The sequence below is a fragment of the Bactrocera neohumeralis genome, chromosome 3 (genome assembly GCF_024586455.1).
Source record: "Bactrocera neohumeralis isolate Rockhampton chromosome 3, APGP_CSIRO_Bneo_wtdbg2-racon-allhic-juicebox.fasta_v2, whole genome shotgun sequence".
NCBI lineage: Eukaryota > Metazoa > Arthropoda > Insecta > Diptera > Tephritidae > Bactrocera > Bactrocera neohumeralis.
This window is the reverse complement of record NC_065920.1, coordinates 18,912,648-18,931,717: the sequence shown is the minus strand read 5'-3', so window position 1 is coordinate 18,931,717 and position 19,070 is coordinate 18,912,648. Positions and strand designations below refer to the sequence as shown.

Below are 19,070 nucleotides of genomic sequence, written 5' to 3'. Positions count from 1 at the left end.
CGCTATTTTGACGTATGAAATTAATACCAAATATGACATTAGGTTAGATTAAAACGTCGATCCAAAGAAGCAGCTCACTTGGACAGCTTAGAACAAAGGTCCGTTATGCCAACTAATTCATGATGTGAAATTGAGTGTACCGCTACTATTGCAACTTATATTTTCATTACAACGAAAATTATTTTTTCATAGCCGAAAAAATTTTCATCTGGTTTAGAGCCGTAAAAACTATTTTTGCTGTCACACTGTGTTGATAATATTTAATTCGTTTCTAAAATCTATATTAAAATTATTATTTTTTAAATAATATTTATAACATATTTTGCTACAATTTCCTACTACTTTTTGCTATTTTCTCATTCGCTAATTTGTTTTGCGACTAAATGCTGTATTCGCTTTGAATTTCAATAATGTATTTTTTGTTATTTATTATTAAATTATTTTGATTTTTGTCTATGTTTCATAAATGTTCATCCAAAACTTACTTGTTTATTATTATTTTATAAAAAATTTCAATCTAAGGCAACTTTTAACATTGATATGAGTAGTTTTCCAATTTATGCTTGATTATGTATGTTTGTATGCAAGTACGATTATGTATAATTTGCTGAATATGATTGTGATTTCGTGCAGGCGTTTAACACTAACAACATTATGATGATTTTAAATGCGTGAAGTGGGGTGGGCAGTGGGTATACAGACTTCAGTGTTAAAGGTGCTGTTATAAGAGGTCAAGGTTTTCAGAATGCAATTTTGTATTTCATCCTATTTAGTTTAAGTAGTTGAAAGTTAAGGGAAAATCATTTGCATAGGTTAAACTAAACGAAAATAAAAGTAGAATCTTGATTTTTTTTATTTACGCCCTGTTACTCATTTGACTATATGACATTAAATTGAATGTAAAAAAGTAAGTCTTGCGGTATTTTTATTGAATTTTTTTTTTGCATTGAAATTCAAGAAATAATTTTTGAAAACGTCAACGTGAGGATCTGAAATGAAGCTTTCCAATAAATATAGCATATATAAGCCCTATACTGACTAGACACATAAGGTTTGTTAGAAAAACCATAACCATTATAGTAGTTGCATAGTTTAAACTAAACTAAAATAAAGCTAGAATTTGTTGATTTTTTCCATTTACAGGCAGATGTTAATTAAATGCTAAAAATATGACAAATACATATAAATGTACAAAAAATAACATTTCAAATTTAACGATAAAATGAGTTATTTTATCTAACAGACTTTTAAACAATTTATCAATTTATTTTTCTTCTTCTTCTAAAAACTAATTGACTAATTTCTTCGTAAAAAAATAAATTTTTGGTAAGACTTGAATCAATATTTCACAAATAAAAAAGTTTCCATATAAGAACTTGATTTTGATCAGTTAAATTGTAGAGCACCTGATCTGGAGATTGCACGATTGCCTTAAAAATGCCGAATCCTTTGAACATATCTCGTCTAAAGATTGATTCCGTTTCATGTTGTATGGCAGCTAGTATATGTTATAGTGGTTCGATATCGACGATTCCGACAAAGTAGTAAGTTTTTTAAGAGAAAGGGATGACATATCTAAAACTGAAGAACTAGTTTGCGTATACATATATAGCTAAATCGACTCAGCGGACAGACGGACATGGATAAATCGACTGAGCTCGTTACGCTGATCATATAAATATACATACACCACATTTTATGTGGGCTTGGAAGTTTCCCTCAGGGTGATATTACCTATCTATCGAATCTAATAGATCATTCGACCTAGATAGAATCCACAATACCACTAAAATAAAATTTTCTTAATATTGCGAGTTACTTATTTTGAGGATAATTTTAAATTCGGCGTTTAATTGGTTTCCGGATGAGGAGGATGAAGTCAGGTGTAAAAGTTCACGCAAGTGAGGAATCGCCATTCACTTGGGAGTGGCCAGAAACGATTTGTTTACATATGGCTCAAGCAGCTCACGACTTTCGGTTTTAGAAACTTCGTCGCTGAGCCCTGGCATTCACCCAGATGGATGACCGTCTAGTCACATTCCGCATCAAGGCAAAGTTCTTCAAGAAATCGCTGATTCGAGCCCACGCCCCGATGGAAGAGAAGGACGATGTGACCAAAGATGCCTTCTATGAGCACTTGGAGCGGAGATGTCAAAATCGTGCTTTGCGATCTTTACACCAGGGTGGGCAAAGAAGATATCTTTGGCACAACGGACGTCAAATTCAGCCGCCATGATGAAACCTCCCAAAATGGGTTGAGGCTGATCGACTTCGTCGGGGCCCGAAATATGGCATCTAATCACAAATACTAGATTCCAGCATATGAAAATTAACCAAGCTACATGGCTGTCTCCGGATCGAAAAGCCACCATTTTTTTTAATATGTATAAATATTAGGGTGGGTCAAAACGAATATTTTTTCTCGCTTGGTACCCTGAAAAATAGGTTCACCTTTAAGAAAGTCTCTCCAAGGTCGGGAAGGTCCTGCTTGTAGTTTTCTATTTTTTCTAATTTTATAACTCAATAAAAAATAATTATAAATCGGAAAACTCATAGTTTTGAAGGATTTTTATTGCTCTACAACAATATTCATGCTTGGAGAGACTTCATTAGAGGCGCCTAAAAATCTATTTTTCAAAGTACCAAGCGAAAAAAATCGTTTTTTTTTAAATACGCTTAAGAATAATGGATACCATAATTTTTTTTCTCTCTCTCACACTAGGTGTGCCCGTTAAGGGTTGGCTGAAAATCTGTAATAAAGTTTTATCTACCAAGAGTGAGTTCTAACGTAAGAGTAGACATAATAATAACTAAATCATTAATTTTATACGAGCGAGTATTGCAATGCTCACCTTATTTAATGAAAATGTTTGAATATAGTTATCCATTTGAAGTTACTCTAGCTAATATGTGATTGCTGCATTTGTTTGATTGAAGTTGTGCTTTAGCTTGAGCTTCGGTTTAGTGATTTAGTGCTGATTGTGATATGTTTAACGAGTTGAATGTGCGTACATTTGTGAGGAGTGTTATAAATGCGAATATGCTGAACCATATTTTATATGTATGTGTGTATGTATGAATGATTAGATGAGAACCGCTATGTGGGTTATTTCTCCTAAGTATATGTATATGATTACTTGTATGAGGGTATTTGATTTTCCCACAAATGTATGAGATCAATTTCTATACTGTTTTCGTTTAATAATTCGTTTTGCTTAAGTATGTACCGTTATGGATACAATATATTTGATGGTGTTTAGCATATATGTATGTATGTATGCTTAACCCATTATACTAGTCGATGCATAACTGCCACTTATTAGGGGTTCGCGTGAATTGACGGATGTATTGGATGGATCCAAATGATGTGCCTCACTGGAGGAGAGTGTAAATTCCGTCGACGTTTCGACAGAGTCATGTTGACTTTGTGTCTGTTCATGACGACGCGGTTTGGCGATGATCATGGCATCTTTGCCACCTGGCGTGACACCATCGGTATGTGATGCTGGATAGCTGGAGACACGTTTAAGCGACTGAAAGATGTGGAGGAGCACAGAAAAAGAGAAAAATTAGTATTGAGAAGTTATACTTAAATATAAATTATTATAAATAAACATATGTACATTAGTAGTAATTATGAATAAAGATATAGCCTGCGCCAATTGAAGGAATAACGGTGGTCTGTCGATTGGTATATGATTTTAACATATGAATTTATAATATATATCTACTATAATTTAGAAAAAATATATATACAAATATATGTTATCATCAATTTGAAACATTTAACAGAAAAGTCTATATATGCTATACTTCTAACAGGGGCAGCAATCATTATACATTTTTGTGGTATCCGTCTAAAAAACTGTTTGTTTTCTGGGTTTGATGAATAATAAATATAGTTATTATTTTGTATTTGCTCCCCTCTGGAGTGTGTATTGATGTTATTTGAAATTAAAAACAAGAAAAAACGTTAGCTTCTAAGCTATATACCCTTAATATTTATACTCCTTACAAGAACTTGGTTTTAATCGGCCAATTTGTATGGCGGCTATATGATATAGTAGTCCGATCTGAAAAATATGGCCGAAGTTTTTCATCGTTGACTTGGATAGTAAGCCATGCCAAATTTATTGAAGATATGTCGTCAAATGAAAAGTTTTCCGTACAAGCACTTGATTCCCCGTTCAGTTTGTATGGCAGCTATATGATATAGTGATCCGATATGAACAATTTGCTCGGAGATTATACAATCGCTTTAGACAATAAGCCATGTTAAGTTTCTTCAAGATATCTCGTCAATAGAGAAAGTTTTCCATACAAGTACTTGATTCCGATCGTTCAGTTTGTATGAACGCTATATGTTATAGTGATTTGATATGAACAATTTCTTGGCATATTACACCATTGCCTTAGATAATAACCTATATTAAATTTCTTGAAGATATCTCATCAAATAAAAAAGTTTGTCATACAAGCAGTTGATTCCGATCGGTTAGTTTGTATGGCAAAATTTGTAATAGTAGACCGATATCGACGATTCCGACAAATGAGTAGCGAATAAAAAAACGTGTGTAAAAAAAAACTGATGAACTAATTCGGCTATATATAAACAGAGGCACGGATAGACAGACGGACCTCACGTAATCGCCTCAGCTTATCATGATCAATTGAATACATACATATATACTTTATAGGGTCTCTCACGTTTCCTTCTATATGTTATAAACGTTGTGGTTAGCTTATTATACCCTGTTTAGACTATCCAGACTCTTAACCCAACCTTACTTTATTTGGCTGACAGCTACAAACGAGTTTAAGAAGAAACTTAAGAATAAAACTTCAAAATTTAGCTCAAAAATATTCTCAACAACATTGTTTTTAAATTCACATGTCTTTCGACCAATCTCCACTCTTATGGTCGCAAAAAACTATATTCCTTGTTCAACTCAGAAAATACCAACTTTTGTAGAATAAAATAATTTCGAAACTATATTAGTTTCTGAACAAGTAAATAATGATTGCTTGCCGCCCCTTTCCAACTACAAATAAAGTCAACTATGTAAATTAACAACACTATATGCACATACGACTTTATGTGCTGCTTTCGTCCGGTTCGTTCGTTCGGTTATACGAGTACAGTTGCTCCAATACTATCTAGTAGAAATATACAAAACCTTGTCGTTCAATGCCGCCTCGACTCCATTGGCAGTGGACATGGATTCATTGACGGGGCAGATATTTTTGCTCGATGAGAACTTCTTGCGTTTCTTTTTCAAAGCGGCTATGGCAGTTAGACCTGTTGGTTCAATTTAAGATGTAACAAATTACGTATGTTACTGGATTTTGCAAAATACTCACCGGTTGTTGTATGAAAGAAGTGTGATGCGCCGCCTCCGCTGCTGCTGACACTGTTACCGCTACCGCTATTCAAGCTGCTGCTGTGCTCCTTCATAAATGTACCGGCATGTAGTGGATTGTGTGTTGGTGTGTGGTGGTTGACGTGACGATTGCCGGCTGTCGGTTCACCATTGGCTATATAATGCTGTGCGGAGTTCTGTGCGTATGTGACATGCACTTGACCATGAACTGGCGATGAGTTGGCAGAAGAATTGCAAACCGAATCTTCAGATTTTGAACGTCCCAACATTTTAGAGACATTTCCCACCTTAGCAGCCTCGATTAGTGTGCCTAAGAATTGCAAGAGAAGAGTTGGATATGTTATTGAATGTGCAACACCACTAATCATAACCATTATGTAATTAAAGTGCTGATAAAATATACACTTCCACCTCAAAGCAGAGATTTACTGAACGGATTCTGTTGTTACCTCGATATTCGAGTTTACGTAACCAGATATGTAAGTCCTCGATTTATATCTGGCAAAGGACTGTCATTTAGTAGCATTACCAGAAACTGTTTTGGAAATATTTTATGCTACAACAACAGCAATAACAATAACTTAACGGAGTCTTGCTTAATGCAGTGACGAACAAATATATAGCAAATACATAGAGATTCATTACTAGTAAATAGACTAGTAAATTGATATGAGTCCGGTAATTATGGACCGCAGCATAATCGGTGGTTTGCCGTTACCACAACAGTCGGGTCTACGTCTACGTAATGGAACGGACCCGCATTTTTTATCCGGTCAAGGACTGCCAACTCGCAGAATTCTGCCGCTACACAAACAACTGGTGGACAACCAATTATCTGACCTGTTAGAAAAATATAAGTCCTTCCTATAGAATGGTAAAAAAGCCTTGTACTGATCTCCAGTAGGTTATTTGTTCAGCATCTCCTCATAAGATTAACATTCTTTGAGAAAAAGAGTAACTTGGTCCAAAAAATTGTTATTTTGCTAAGTCAACACTTTCTGAACTTTTCATTTAAGTAACTGCTGTTTGAATGATGATTTGAAATGATGAATTAATGATGATTTGAATTTTTACTCACCCCAGCGCTTTTTGTGACCCGCGATGCGTTTGTTGTGCGGCTTCAATGCCGATTTATTGTATTTTGTTGTTGTTTGTATTGTGGTTGTTGTTGTCGGAGTAGCACCATTTGTTGGTGATTCCTTGCCGCTCGTATGACCGTTCTGATGATTCTTCTGTATAAAATTTGAATTGAAAAGATTCGACAGCGTAGAGCTGAGTATTTCGTGTTGTGAGTCGAAATTGTCTAACGAGGTGGAAAACTCGGCAACCGGCGCTAGCGAACCCGTCGAGCCGGGTGGAGCAATGTTGAAACCTTTCATAAGCCGTCGCTCCTTCTGACGATTTTTCTTGCCGCCACCACCTGTAGAAAGCGAGAGCAGAACAAAATGCAGGTATTAATATACAACACCTTTTGTAAGCCACCACCTACCGCCTTGTCCTGCTGTCACATTTGTATCCATGCCGCTATTCTTCAAAATCTCCACAAGTTCACAACGGAATGCGGAGATATCCTGCTTAATTTCGTTCACATCATCTTCGGTGACACCCTGCGACTCGGCTTTGCGTTGCTCGACAGTCACATAACGACGCACCAAGTTACGCATTATTTGCTGGAAGCGTTGAATGTATGTATTATATAAGTGTTCTATATATTTATGTTTTTTTTTTGAAATACCTGATATTTGAAATCGCGATCACTTGCCTGTTGAGCTTTGCGCTATTAAAATAGAAAAATTATTGTATTTTTAATCTCAATATGCTTATTCGTGTTCTTTATCTTGTTCTTACTCTTATTGTCTTTAGATGCTCGCGTCTGGCCGCTGACGATCCACTGCAGAACACCCTACGCGCCCACTTGAACACATACCATATGGATTTCGGTGTCGGTATAATATTAAATGGTGGTGGACAGGTGCCACCTTCCTCGAAATAACTTATCCATAATTTAGAACGCGCAAATTTCCACTCGACATCAGCGCGTTCCTAAGATTTGAGAAAGAAATTATCAACAAGAATAAACGTGAACTTCGGCTGACTTCGGAAAGTTTGTATGGCAGCTATATGCCATAGTGGTCCGATCTGAAGATATTCTTCGGTGTTTGTTTTATTGTACTGGGAAATAATCCATGCAAAATTTCGTGAAGATATCTCTTCAAATAAAAAAGTTTCCCATATAAGGACTTGATTGCGATCGTTCACTTTGTATGGCAGCTATATGCTATAGTGGTCCGATCTAAAGATATTCTTCGGTGTTTGTTTTATTGTACTGGGAAAAAATCCATGCAAATTTTCGTGAAAACATCTCTTCAAATAAAAACGTTTCCCATACAAGGTCTTCATTGTGATCGTTCAGTTTGTATGACAGCTATATGCTATAGTGGTCCGATCTTAAAAATTTATTTGGTGATTGTATTTTTGTAATGGAAAATAATACATGCAAAGTTTCGTGAAAATATCTCTTCTGATATAAAAGCTTCCCATACAAGGACTTGATTGCGATCGGTCAGTTTGTATGACAGCTATATGTTATAGTGATCTGATCTGAACAATTTCTTCGGAGGTTGTATCTTTGTATTGGAAAATATTTATTCCCAAATTTTGTGAAAATATCTCTTCAAATAAAAAAGTTTCCACTAAGCTTCTTGTGAAGAAAAGGACGTATGCCAGATTTTGAATAGATATTTCAAAAACTGCGGGACTAGTTCGCATATACATATGCAGACAGACGGACATGAATAAAGCGACTCACATCATCCGTGTCTGTCTATTCCTTAATTATATAATTAATATTCTAAGTGTCACAAGCTTGTTCCTTACTGACAGATTTTATAACCAAACTTCCAAAAAACTTACCGAGATTAGTTGATACGAATGATTCATCATTGCGATGAGCAAATTCAGCAACACAACTATGTTTATAACCGAATATGTGCCGAACATCAGCATACCCCAAAAGCGCGTGAAAATCTTAATACCATCCAACTCGAAGCTATCCAAATCGATTAAACCAAAAACGGCCCAGAAGAGGGTTTGAGTGGTCTCGAAAAGACTGAAACGGTAAACATAAACATAAAAAGTATTATTTCACTGAAAATCTCTTGCGAATACCACATTCAGTATACTTTGAAAATCGACGCCAAACAATGCAAGCGTTTGCATCCGTGGTGCCGTTCATGGTGATGAGCACATTTGAGGGCGAAACTTCCGGACAACGTTTCTTTTCTAAATCAGCATAATACCTGCAAAAAGCGAAGTTGTTATTGTTATAATAATAAATATCAATTCAGAAATTTAGTTTTCTGTGAGCACTTACCACAACAGCTGATTTAAGCCACTGCCAAAGGCGAATAAAACGAGCACGTACAAAAAGAAAAACTTCATGATATCCATAACCATACGCGACAGGGACACTTGCAGTGGTCCCAAATGTGGATTCACCGAAAAGATGTATACCAATTTGAGGCTACTGAAAATGTTTGCCGCACTAAAGAGGCCTTCCGAGATGAGCATTGGATCCCAGGTGTCCCAACGCTCACGCGGCAAATCGGTGGCATTCGGATTAATGATCATTTCTTTTTGCACCTGTGGGCGTGGGAGTGTAAAAATTTACAATTTATAAAAAATTAAGCACAAGTCGAAAGTAAAAGCAAACCACCTGAAAGAAAGACACTACGCGCAAAGCCACTGTGGCTACATAAAGTGAATTCGTTACAAAATCGATAACATTCCACATATCGTTGAGATATTCTTGTAGGCCAACATCCCACAGCTGCTTCACTTCGCTCCAAATGAGCCCGGAAACCCATGCCAGTATCAGCCACTCGATAAAAGTCGGTTTTGCGCCACGTTTGGTGGGTACTTCTTCCACCTCGGCGATTATGTTTTGCGAGTCGCTCCAAAACCAGCCACCAATGAAAGTCTCAATGCGCTGTGAAGCGAGCATCAGCAGAACTGTATTAAATAGAGCATACTTTAATGATAATTTGTCTTGCTTTAGTTTGATAGTACTTACATAGAAATGTAAAGTAGGAGGCACTATGGCATATGAATTTTATGAATGGTTTGCGCATTGTCTGTCCAATACTGGAATATGGTGCCAAGATGTAAGCCAATGAGAAAATCGGAAACATTATACCTGCAATGATTGAAGATAATGGAGATTCAGAAATGTTGGCTCAATAGCATAAGCCAGAAAAATACTACGTACCGATTCTAATGATATCCAATGCCTGCAGTGCCATATTCTTGCGTCGAAATCCTGGCAGACCCTCATACCAAATGCTCGCCAAGAGCTGTTGCACATTGGAGTGTGCCACAAACTATACCGGACGTTAAATAATATTAAGTAAAACAAAAACATTATGTGAGACTGACAATACGCACCTTTTTCTGTCGCAATTTGATAGCCAATTTCAAGCGGTTTAAATGCATACGCTCGCCATGTTCATAGATTGGTCCGGTGGGATCATGATTTAGTAGAATTTCCAATTCGTGTGAGGTGCGTGTGTGATCGAGCAAAGCGGTGGCAAAGTCTTGGCATTGTTTACGCAATTCCTGATATTCATTCTGCAAAAGCAAGGAAATTAAGTTTACGCTTGCGATAGATTCTGGCAAAAAATGTTCTGTAAATTTGTTGTATTATCATCTCCTGAAGTATTTACCTTAAATTCATGTTCGAGGAAACTTAAACGTCTCAATTCCCATGACAATTCAAATGCAGTTAAAATAGGATCCTTCGATGACAATGCTATGAGACTGGGACTGGCCAGCGAACGATAAGCGTTAATGCGCGAACGTGAGTGTCGCAGTGAATCTTCTTGGCGTGATTGAACACATTCGTCGCAGCCGCATCTGTAAGACATTTTATAATATATTAAAATGGTTATAATTCTGAAGAGCTTTAAGAATAATTTCTGATGAAAGTGAAGAAATTAAAATTAAGGAAATGAATAGTTGTTGTGAAGAGAATCCTGGTGAAATAATTCATCTTCTACGCTTAGAAGGATTTCTCCTGCGCCAAGTACAAAAAAGTCTGTAAAAAAATTCGGATGCATTCCGGTAATGTTGAGCCGTCTGTCGTGGGAGCGAAGCAAGTTCTTGTCATTTCGCTCTACTTTCAGAAAGAAGGACGAAGGTGTAACAATACCAATGATAGCTTCGTTTAAAGAATACAGAATACCTTCCGTCTACCCATCTTAACATAGATATGTACGTTAAACACACCTTACATCATGCGGCATTGGCAGTACAGCTCCACGATCTAGTAAAATTTTGATTATCTCATAGTTATCACGATGTGCGGCCAAAATAAGTGGCGTTATATCGGGTGTAAATGTTGAAGTATCCTCCGATTGCGATTCCCAGCTCTACAAGCAGAGATTGTGAGTATAATTATATTTACAACTTCTAAATTATCACAAAAGGACTTGCATGATTGCCCTCCGTGTGAAAGCTGACATTCTCATGATCCAAAAGCACCTCCACGGCCTCCACAAACTCCTCTGAAATTGAGTGCAAAAGCGCATCCTTCGTATCAACATTATAGCTGATGAGCAATTCGACCATTTCCAAATTCTCATTGTCGATAGCCATGAGTAGGGCAGTGCGTCCCAAAGGATCGACACAATTTACATTGATGTAGTCGGTATCCTGCGCTTTTTGTAGCATCCTAAGAGCGAAGAAGTGTATGTGAGAATTTTTGTAAAATAAATATGTATGTACATACATATGTATATTAGGGTGAGCCAAAAAAGAAACAAATATCCCTGCAAGGCTGAATTTTTAGCTTAAATTTTAAAGGTGCCGGTGAGCATTTAAAATTTCCCATTTACATGTCACAAATTTCATTAAAAAATACCATGGCTTTTGAACTGCTCAAAAAAAAACTTTTACAGTGCGGGTGTTGTGGATCATAAAATTTACTAAAAAATTTTAATCGGGAAATTTTTTTCTATTCAGGGAAATTTATTTCAGTTCAAGAATTTGTATATTTAAAAGCTTTGAAAGCGAAAAAAAAAATAAAAATATACAAAATATACAAAATTAATCAAATATCCTTAATTTTTTTTTTGCTCACCCTAATATATTGGGCTATAATTATATGCGGTTTGCCAAAAGATGGCTTAGCTTTGTTTAAGATAAAAATGTTTAATTCTTCTAGAGAATCAAATACCAAATTTCCTAAACAATCTTCATAGGGGCAATTTTTTTTTCAATTAAGGGAAATTTTTTAAATTAAAAATTTGTATATTGAAAAGCGAAAAAAATTCAAAAGATACATAATTAATCAAATATCCTTAATTTGTTTTGCTCACCCTAATATATTGGGCTATAATTATATGCGGTTTGCCAAGAGATGGCTTAGCTTGATTTTAAGATGAAAATGTTTAATTCTTGTAGAGTATCAAATACCAAATTACCTAAACAATCTTCATCGGGGTATATCTTTTTTAAATTAAATAATTCTAATATTTAAAGCTTCGAAAAGTAAAAAAAATCAAAATTTTAATTTATTTTCTTAAAGCAGGGATATATATTTTAATATATATGTACGTTATTTCAACCCATGAATTCGATATTATTTTTTTTTTTGTGGCTCACCCTACTATACGTATATATGATTATTACATATACATATATACATTTATCCAAATATAGTGTATTTGTTTTTATACTCGGTTATATATCGAATTAATCGACTTACCTTCGTGTTCCTGCCATGTCGCCGCGCTCCACCGCCAGCAGAAACTTCTTTTCCTCCAAGGTTAACTGACGGATCTCCTGATGTGGCCGCACAATGTTCTCCTCCTCCATCATGCCGTGTATGCTATGACGCTGTAAAATATTGCCATCATTTTTATGGTTACTCAATTCGTAAACTCAAGGCCAAATGCGCTTGCAAATTATTAAAAACAAACAACAAGCCAGCACATATGTTTACACATAAGTAACATCACATATATACATATGCAAATATGTATACATATGTACTCGCTGTGCATGTTTGTTTACTTTTAATGTTTGACATTTGTTTGATGTTGCATTTAGCACGATTTTGCACGTGCTTCGGCGCTTGTTTGACACATGTGCTCATTTAATACTCCACATATGTACATACATACTTATGTATATGGACTTTTTATATATAACATACATATGTACTAATATATGTATTTATGTATATATTTATTTATGTGAATAAATTCACGCACACACTCACCTTGACCTTTTTAGCCGGTTCAATTGGTATGGTCACATGACTGTTATCACTGTTGCCACTGCTCAAAAGGCCGCCAATCCCGTTATTGGCACCACTACCGCCGCCACCTGTACCACCGAGACCGCCAATACCACCGTTACCCTTTTTCTCAGCATCCAATGCATCGGTACCATTCTTTATTTTACTCAAAATTGGCGCCAGCACTGATTTTCTACGCGCCGGACTCACAAAATGCAACTTTTTTCCTTCGTCTGCAGATAAAAATTAATGGGAAATTAAATATAAATTTGTTATTATTTTTATAATTTTTTTTTTTTTGATTCAATTAGTATTCAATCAAATCAAATATTATTTACAACCTTTTTGCTTGAGTACTGGAGCCCTATTTTTTTCAAGGAAGGCTACTTCCTAAAGCTCTGTGGGTAGCACTGACTTAATTAACTTTGGCCGCTCTTCAAACATATCAGAACCAAAGAAAAAGACCAGGCAAAAATAGACTGAAAGGTTAAAAAGATCACCGCGGTTCCGTGAAGCAGATGTGGCTGAGGACTTTAAAAAAAATGAAAATTAAGTAAATGATGAGTGATTCGGTTCTTGTTTTTGAAAGTCAAATCGCATAGTGATTAAAGATCGCTTAGATAATTTCGTGTCCGTGGACGGAATATGTGTATCTCGGATTAGTATACACCAGAGTCCAAGAAATATTGTAAATATTGGATTTCACCCGACGAACCTGCTCTAAAGAAGCCACCTAGTCGCAAAATCTTCATCGACTACCTGGAGAACTAAAATTGTCAACACAAAAAATTTTCAAAATTTCCAAAAGGTGAAATTACGAACTTGAGTTCAAAAAATTTTCTCCATCAACCATTTTTGTTACAAATGGTGGCACACTCCTTGTCTACAACATAAAAAATTTTCAAAATTTCCAAGAAACAGTCTCCATCATCACAGTCGCAAAATGACTGTAAACTAACGTAATTAAATTTAAATTTCTTCCAAAATTTATATTTTTTATTTTACGCTAAGCACTTATCGGACCGCCCTCTTGTATGCATTTGTACTCGTAAAAAGAATAAAATGAACACTTTTCTTTTCGACACTAATTTCGAAAGGAAGTAACGATTGCATAACGATAACTCAAATTTCTATTGATATTGGTTGCATGATTGCTTGATTCGGCGGTTCGAGTTTTAGAGGTTAGTGGACTTTAATTCAAACTCAATTTCAAGAGTAGCATTTCGTACTAAGCAGGTTGCTTCGTTGGAATTCAAGACTGTATTTTTTCAGTGTTATCAGTATTATTGCCTGTTTTAAAATAGACGAAATTGTCTAAAACTTTAAACATTCGAGGAATCGAAATATTTTCCACTCAAATATATTATGAGAATAGCTGGATCGGTTGAATTATTCGAAATTTAATAGACCCTCAAGGACCTCATAACTGAAATCCATCTGGTATCGCATTGGAGCAAAACTGGTCTATGAGTGGCTCCTTAACCTACCAAATTAACCTAATCTAAATAGGTTATAAAAAATTTAAGACAACATCGACGGAGCTGCAGTAAACGAGGAGTATGAGCGAAGAGATTAGTATTGATTTACGAAATTAATTAAATATTAATTTACACGAAACCCTTCCTTTAATTTAAAAGATCTTTAACCAAATAATAATATAAAGAGTACTGATATTTTTCATGCATAATATTAGTAATATAGTACATTCGAGTTTAGCCATTTAGAGAGAGTTATAGCTTATGACATAAGATTAATTATTTGTGTACTTTACCAGATCGGTTATACAAATTTTAAAGCGGTCTGCTTAAGTTAGACACTTTATATATACGCAGATATAGACATATTGTATTTCAACATATTTGTGGGCATCTGTTAAATAGAGACGGTAAAAATAATAAAAAGTGAGGTTAAAACAAAAGTGGTTCCAGAAGATAGTTGAAAAGAACATTAAAATTAATAAATAAAATAATAAAAAAGAGTTTAAATAATAATAATAAAATTTTAAAATAATATATAAAATAATTTTAAATCAAGGGTGATTCGTTTCGAGGTACCCTACTTTTTTAACTAAAAACACAGAAACTTCAAATGGGAAATGTTTATTATCACACGAAAGAACATTCTTTGACATTGATTTTTTGAAAATTATCTTTTTCAAATGTTGGCCGCGGCTACGTCTCAGATGGTTCATCCGTTGAGTCCAATTTGATGATCTGATGACTCGTTTGAGCATTTCGACTGGTAACTGGCGATTGACATCGTGCTGTTTTGCTCCAAGGCCTGAATAGAAGCGGGATTGTCCGCAAAGACTTGAGACTTTACATATTCCCACAGAAAAAACTCTAACGGTGTAATATCAAACAATTTTGGTGGCCAATCGATCAGCCCAAAACGTGAAATTATCTGCTCACCGAAGTGTTCTCTCAATAAATCCACTGCTTGATGCGATGTGTGGGAAGTGGCGCCGTCTTGTTGAAACCAAATGTCGCTGAGATCACGAGCTTCAATTTCAGTGGTTAAATAATCCGTTACTTTCTCACCGCCATCATTTTTGAAGAAATATGAATCCATGACTCCACCGTCCCACATACCACACCAAACCGTTGTTTTTTCCTTGATGAAATGGCAGCTCTTGAATCTCTTCAGATTGCTCTTCGACCCATATGCGGCAATTTTGCTTGTTTACATACCCATTGAGCCAGAAATAAGCCTCATCGCTGAACAAAATTTGGCTCGAATACGTCGGATTTTCTTGGAACTTTTCAAGAGCCCACAGAGCGTTGAAATGTCGCTTGGGAAGGTCAAGCAACTTCAGTTCTTGCACAAGCTGTATTTTGCATGCTTTCAATTTATGATCTCGACGTAAAATGCGACAAGTCGTTTCATACGTCAGTCCGAGTGGCTGCGAGCGGTGCCGAATCGACTTTTCACGATCTTCGCGTACACTCTCAGCTACGGCAGCTATATTTTCATCACTGCGAGCTGGACGTGATTATTTGATAATATTCGATCAAATAATGAATGCTGGGCCTCAAGATGGGGCGCGAAATACGTTTTTGGAGAAAGTGGATTTTCGTAATAAAGTTGAGCGATTTGTAAACATTGTTCAGGCGTAAGTCTTTCCATGATGAAATGCCAAACAATACTAAACAAAAATAACACGAGATCTTGACACAACTCACGCGTGATCTATCGAGAAAAGGCTATTGAAAAAAGAACCTCTACTTGGATCACCCATTATAATAATATTTAACAAACAAAAATATAATATTTTGACATTGAAAATCTTCCAAAACAAGTCACTTTTCGTACGATATATCAATAATGTAATAACAATAATAAAATGCCAAAACAATACCAAGAACTCTATTAGATAACAAGGACACAAATCTTCAATCAGCTTGAACCATGCCTATGAATATAGGTCACCTTGTCGATTTCTGAATTTCTGTGCAAAACATATTTGTTTTGATTCTACAAAATTATGTAAATATAAATATTAATTAATTAACATTGAATTAGCTTAGACGTAAGTGCACGTGTTCTTATGTCTCTTTGGAAGTCCGTAGCCACACAGTTGTCAACAAACCAACAGAATACCAGGATTAACGGTCGAAAAGTCGCAGTACATGCTCGTGCTGTGCGCACTTGCCTATCACATCGATAGTCAATAACAACAACCACACAGTCATATACGCAAACCCGTATGTACATATGTGTGTGAATGTATGTGTGAGTAAGAAGGATTGTTTATGTTTTGCCATTGCACTATCGTCAATGCACCCCAACATGGCGAAAGTTTGAAAATCTGGGTCAATTGTTGCATTCTTGTGGTGTGTTACCGTTCGTTATGTGTGGAAAGTGTGTCAGTTTTTGGCATTTAATTTGAAATGGCATTGAGTTCGTTACTCGATAAATGCGGCACAATGCAAAAATGACCTTTGACTTTAATATTTTTTAATGCGTTCAAAAAGAATATGTGTAGAAAGGAGAAGAAAGTATTCGATTTATACAAAAGTGTGTGTGTATGTGTGGAAGAGTGTTTTGGAACGCAGAAAAAGGCTGAAGAAGATTAATGATTGTTGTTGAGGAAAAAAGGAATAGTAGAAGGGAGAGAAATTAATGAAGATAATAAAACCTAAGCCTGAATTTGCTAGATTAAGACATAATAATTAGACCTCCGGGGCTAAGAAGAAATTTGCGCACGCACCCTCCAACTTTTTCTTCATGATTTTCGGCATAACCTCGTAAGTGATTTGGGTCATATCCATGTTGGATTCTTGAAAATTGTTATTCAACGGAGTGGACGTCTTTCTCTTCCTCTGCTTTCCCCGGTGGATTGCCAAAAAAATCTAAGGTTACTTATTCCAACATTAACAACGTCTTCAATCATCTGATCTGAAAATATACAATACTTTCACTGCCAAATATATTCAAAAATTTGGTATATTATTTTCTAAGGCAACAATGTAATCGTTGTTCAAAGCAGGACTACTGCGCCATACAAACATGAACACATAGTTACTAATAGAAATGCACCTGTGATATTTAGCTTCGGTGCAACGAATTAACGTTTTTTAAAATTATCGACTAATTTTTGAAGCGCCATGGGCTAGATTTTTAGAGAGTTCCGACACAATCGGGAGTTTATTCATGTTTCGTCAACAGCCACAAAACGTTTGAAAAACCTTCGTTCAATAACTATTATGACCACTCCACGCTGAAACATGGAGCCACTGGTACATACCAGTGCTTAAGGAACAGGGGAAACAGTGGAAAAAGGCGAAGACTGTCCAATTTGGCGCAAAGGCTACCGTTTTCTAAGATTATTAAGGTGGGACCTTAATCGACTACTGAAACATGGATCCACTGATACATACCAGGGCTCAAGGAACAGTAGAAAAAGTGGATTGAATCGGTGAACCTTCTTCGAAGAAGGCGATGACTGACCTATTAGGCGGAAAGGCCACCCTTTTCTGAGATTATTAACCTCTGTTTGCACAACATGATGATTGTTTGTCGAATCGACTAATAAGACTAAGGTGGGACCTAAATCGACTTCCAGGAAAAGGACAAAACGATCAGAGAGATTTACTAAATAAAATTATTGAGCTAATTAGAAAATATTTGACGTAGAAAAAACCGCTCTTTCACCATTACATTGCACCGGCTCAAATCTTCTACGTCACCACGTCTAAATTGGGTTATGGACTGCAGCTTAATCCACCGTATTCTCTAGATTTGACCCCATACAATTTTTTTTTGCTTCAAACATCGAAAAGTCTCTCCCGATAGAAATTTGAGTCGAATAATCTAATCATTCGATATTGCTGACATCGAAATCTACTCTATAGATCTGCAGAAAACGTATTTAGTCAGGTAAAAGAAGTTTGGAGAGTAAGCTAAAAATTCTATTTCATCCAGTTTTTATATAAATCCTCAATTCGCGGTTCTTTTTGGTCTATTGTGAGCTCGCGCGGCATACCACGTCCTTGAACATGTTTTTTTCTCCACAGAAAACTGTTTATTTGTCGGAATCATCGATATTGGGCTACTGTAGCATATAGCTGCCATACAAACTGATCGGTCAAAACCAAGCCTTGTAAGGAAAACTTTTTGATTCGACAATTTATCTTCACTAAATGTGGCATAGAATATCCGAAGTAATTGTTCAGATCGGAGCACTATAGCACGTAGGTGCTATACAATAGACTGATCAAAATCAAGTTAGAGATCTTTTTATACCCTTTTAAGCTATAAGAAATGCACTTGTGAAGGGTATTATAGCTCCGGTGCAGCCAGACTTAAGTTTTTTCTGGGCTTAGTTTATTTAATTGGTAGAGGATGAGCCAATCGCGCTTTTTAGTAACCATATCCCACTCGTGTACGCATCACATACATTTATTATATTTACATATTGGCTTATTCAATGAAAATTGGGTCATTTCTCGTTGAAAATGATTAATGAATGCTAATTTTAATGAATGCTTATACAGTTCAACTAAATATAGCAACAAATGAAATGAAAATATATGTACGTGCATGAAAGTGAGAGTATTTCAGCTTTAAATAGCTGTCAATAACTGTAATTAGTTGCAGTCAAAATACTAAATATATTTTTGTATGAATAAACTGCTACAAATACGCCAGCAATTACGGTACCTATACCCACCCCACTTTGAACCTACTAAAGCTATGAACTAGGGTGAAGTACACGCCTGCACGCAACCATCTCGTGCAATATTTATAAGTAATTTACTATTTCGCTGGCCCCTGACGGGTGCATTGAACTCAACGAGCATAGCACCTTCAAGCGAGATATCGGTCGTATCGTGTCGAGCCGAGTTCAAATCCTCTTTAGCCGTCCGTGCCGTTACTTACGACACATGGCG

At 35.9% G+C, this 19,070-nt stretch overlaps 1 protein-coding gene across 1 annotated transcript; it reads right to left on the bottom strand.

Moving 5' to 3' along the window:
* Positions 1-1,251: 1,251 nt before the first annotated feature.
* LOC126753588 (transient receptor potential-gamma protein) lies at positions 1,252-12,905 on the bottom strand. The gene is made up of 19 exons (XM_050465141.1): positions 12,661-12,905; positions 12,145-12,275; positions 10,872-11,109; positions 10,665-10,807; positions 10,103-10,292; positions 9,825-10,007; positions 9,649-9,760; positions 9,454-9,576; positions 9,097-9,392; positions 8,755-9,023; positions 8,564-8,680; positions 8,295-8,490; positions 7,230-7,424; positions 7,117-7,158; positions 6,871-7,051; positions 6,460-6,801; positions 5,362-5,691; positions 5,178-5,299; positions 1,252-3,533 (listed from the first exon to the last, which is right to left on the bottom strand). Exons 2-19 carry the CDS (start codon positions 12,255-12,257, stop codon positions 3,282-3,284), a joined length of 3,444 nt encoding a protein of 1,147 aa, XP_050321098.1. The 5' UTR covers positions 12,258-12,275; positions 12,661-12,905; the 3' UTR covers positions 1,252-3,281.
* Positions 12,906-19,070: the final 6,165 nt, after the last annotated feature.

Excerpts from the sequence above, each read along its gene's own strand:
- LOC126753588 (XM_050465141.1), bottom strand. The coding sequence starts at position 12,257 with ATGATGGAGGAGGAGAACATTGTGCGGCCACATCAGGAGATCCGTCAG. Across the intron at positions 10,008-10,102 it reads TCCTCGAACATGAATTTAAG|AATGAATATCAGGAATTGCG; the intron begins GTAAATACTTCA and ends TTGCTTTTGCAG. Across the intron at positions 5,692-6,459 it reads GGGTCACAAAAAGCGCTGGG|GCACACTAATCGAGGCTGCT; the intron begins GTGAGTAAAAAT and ends TGCAATTCTTAG.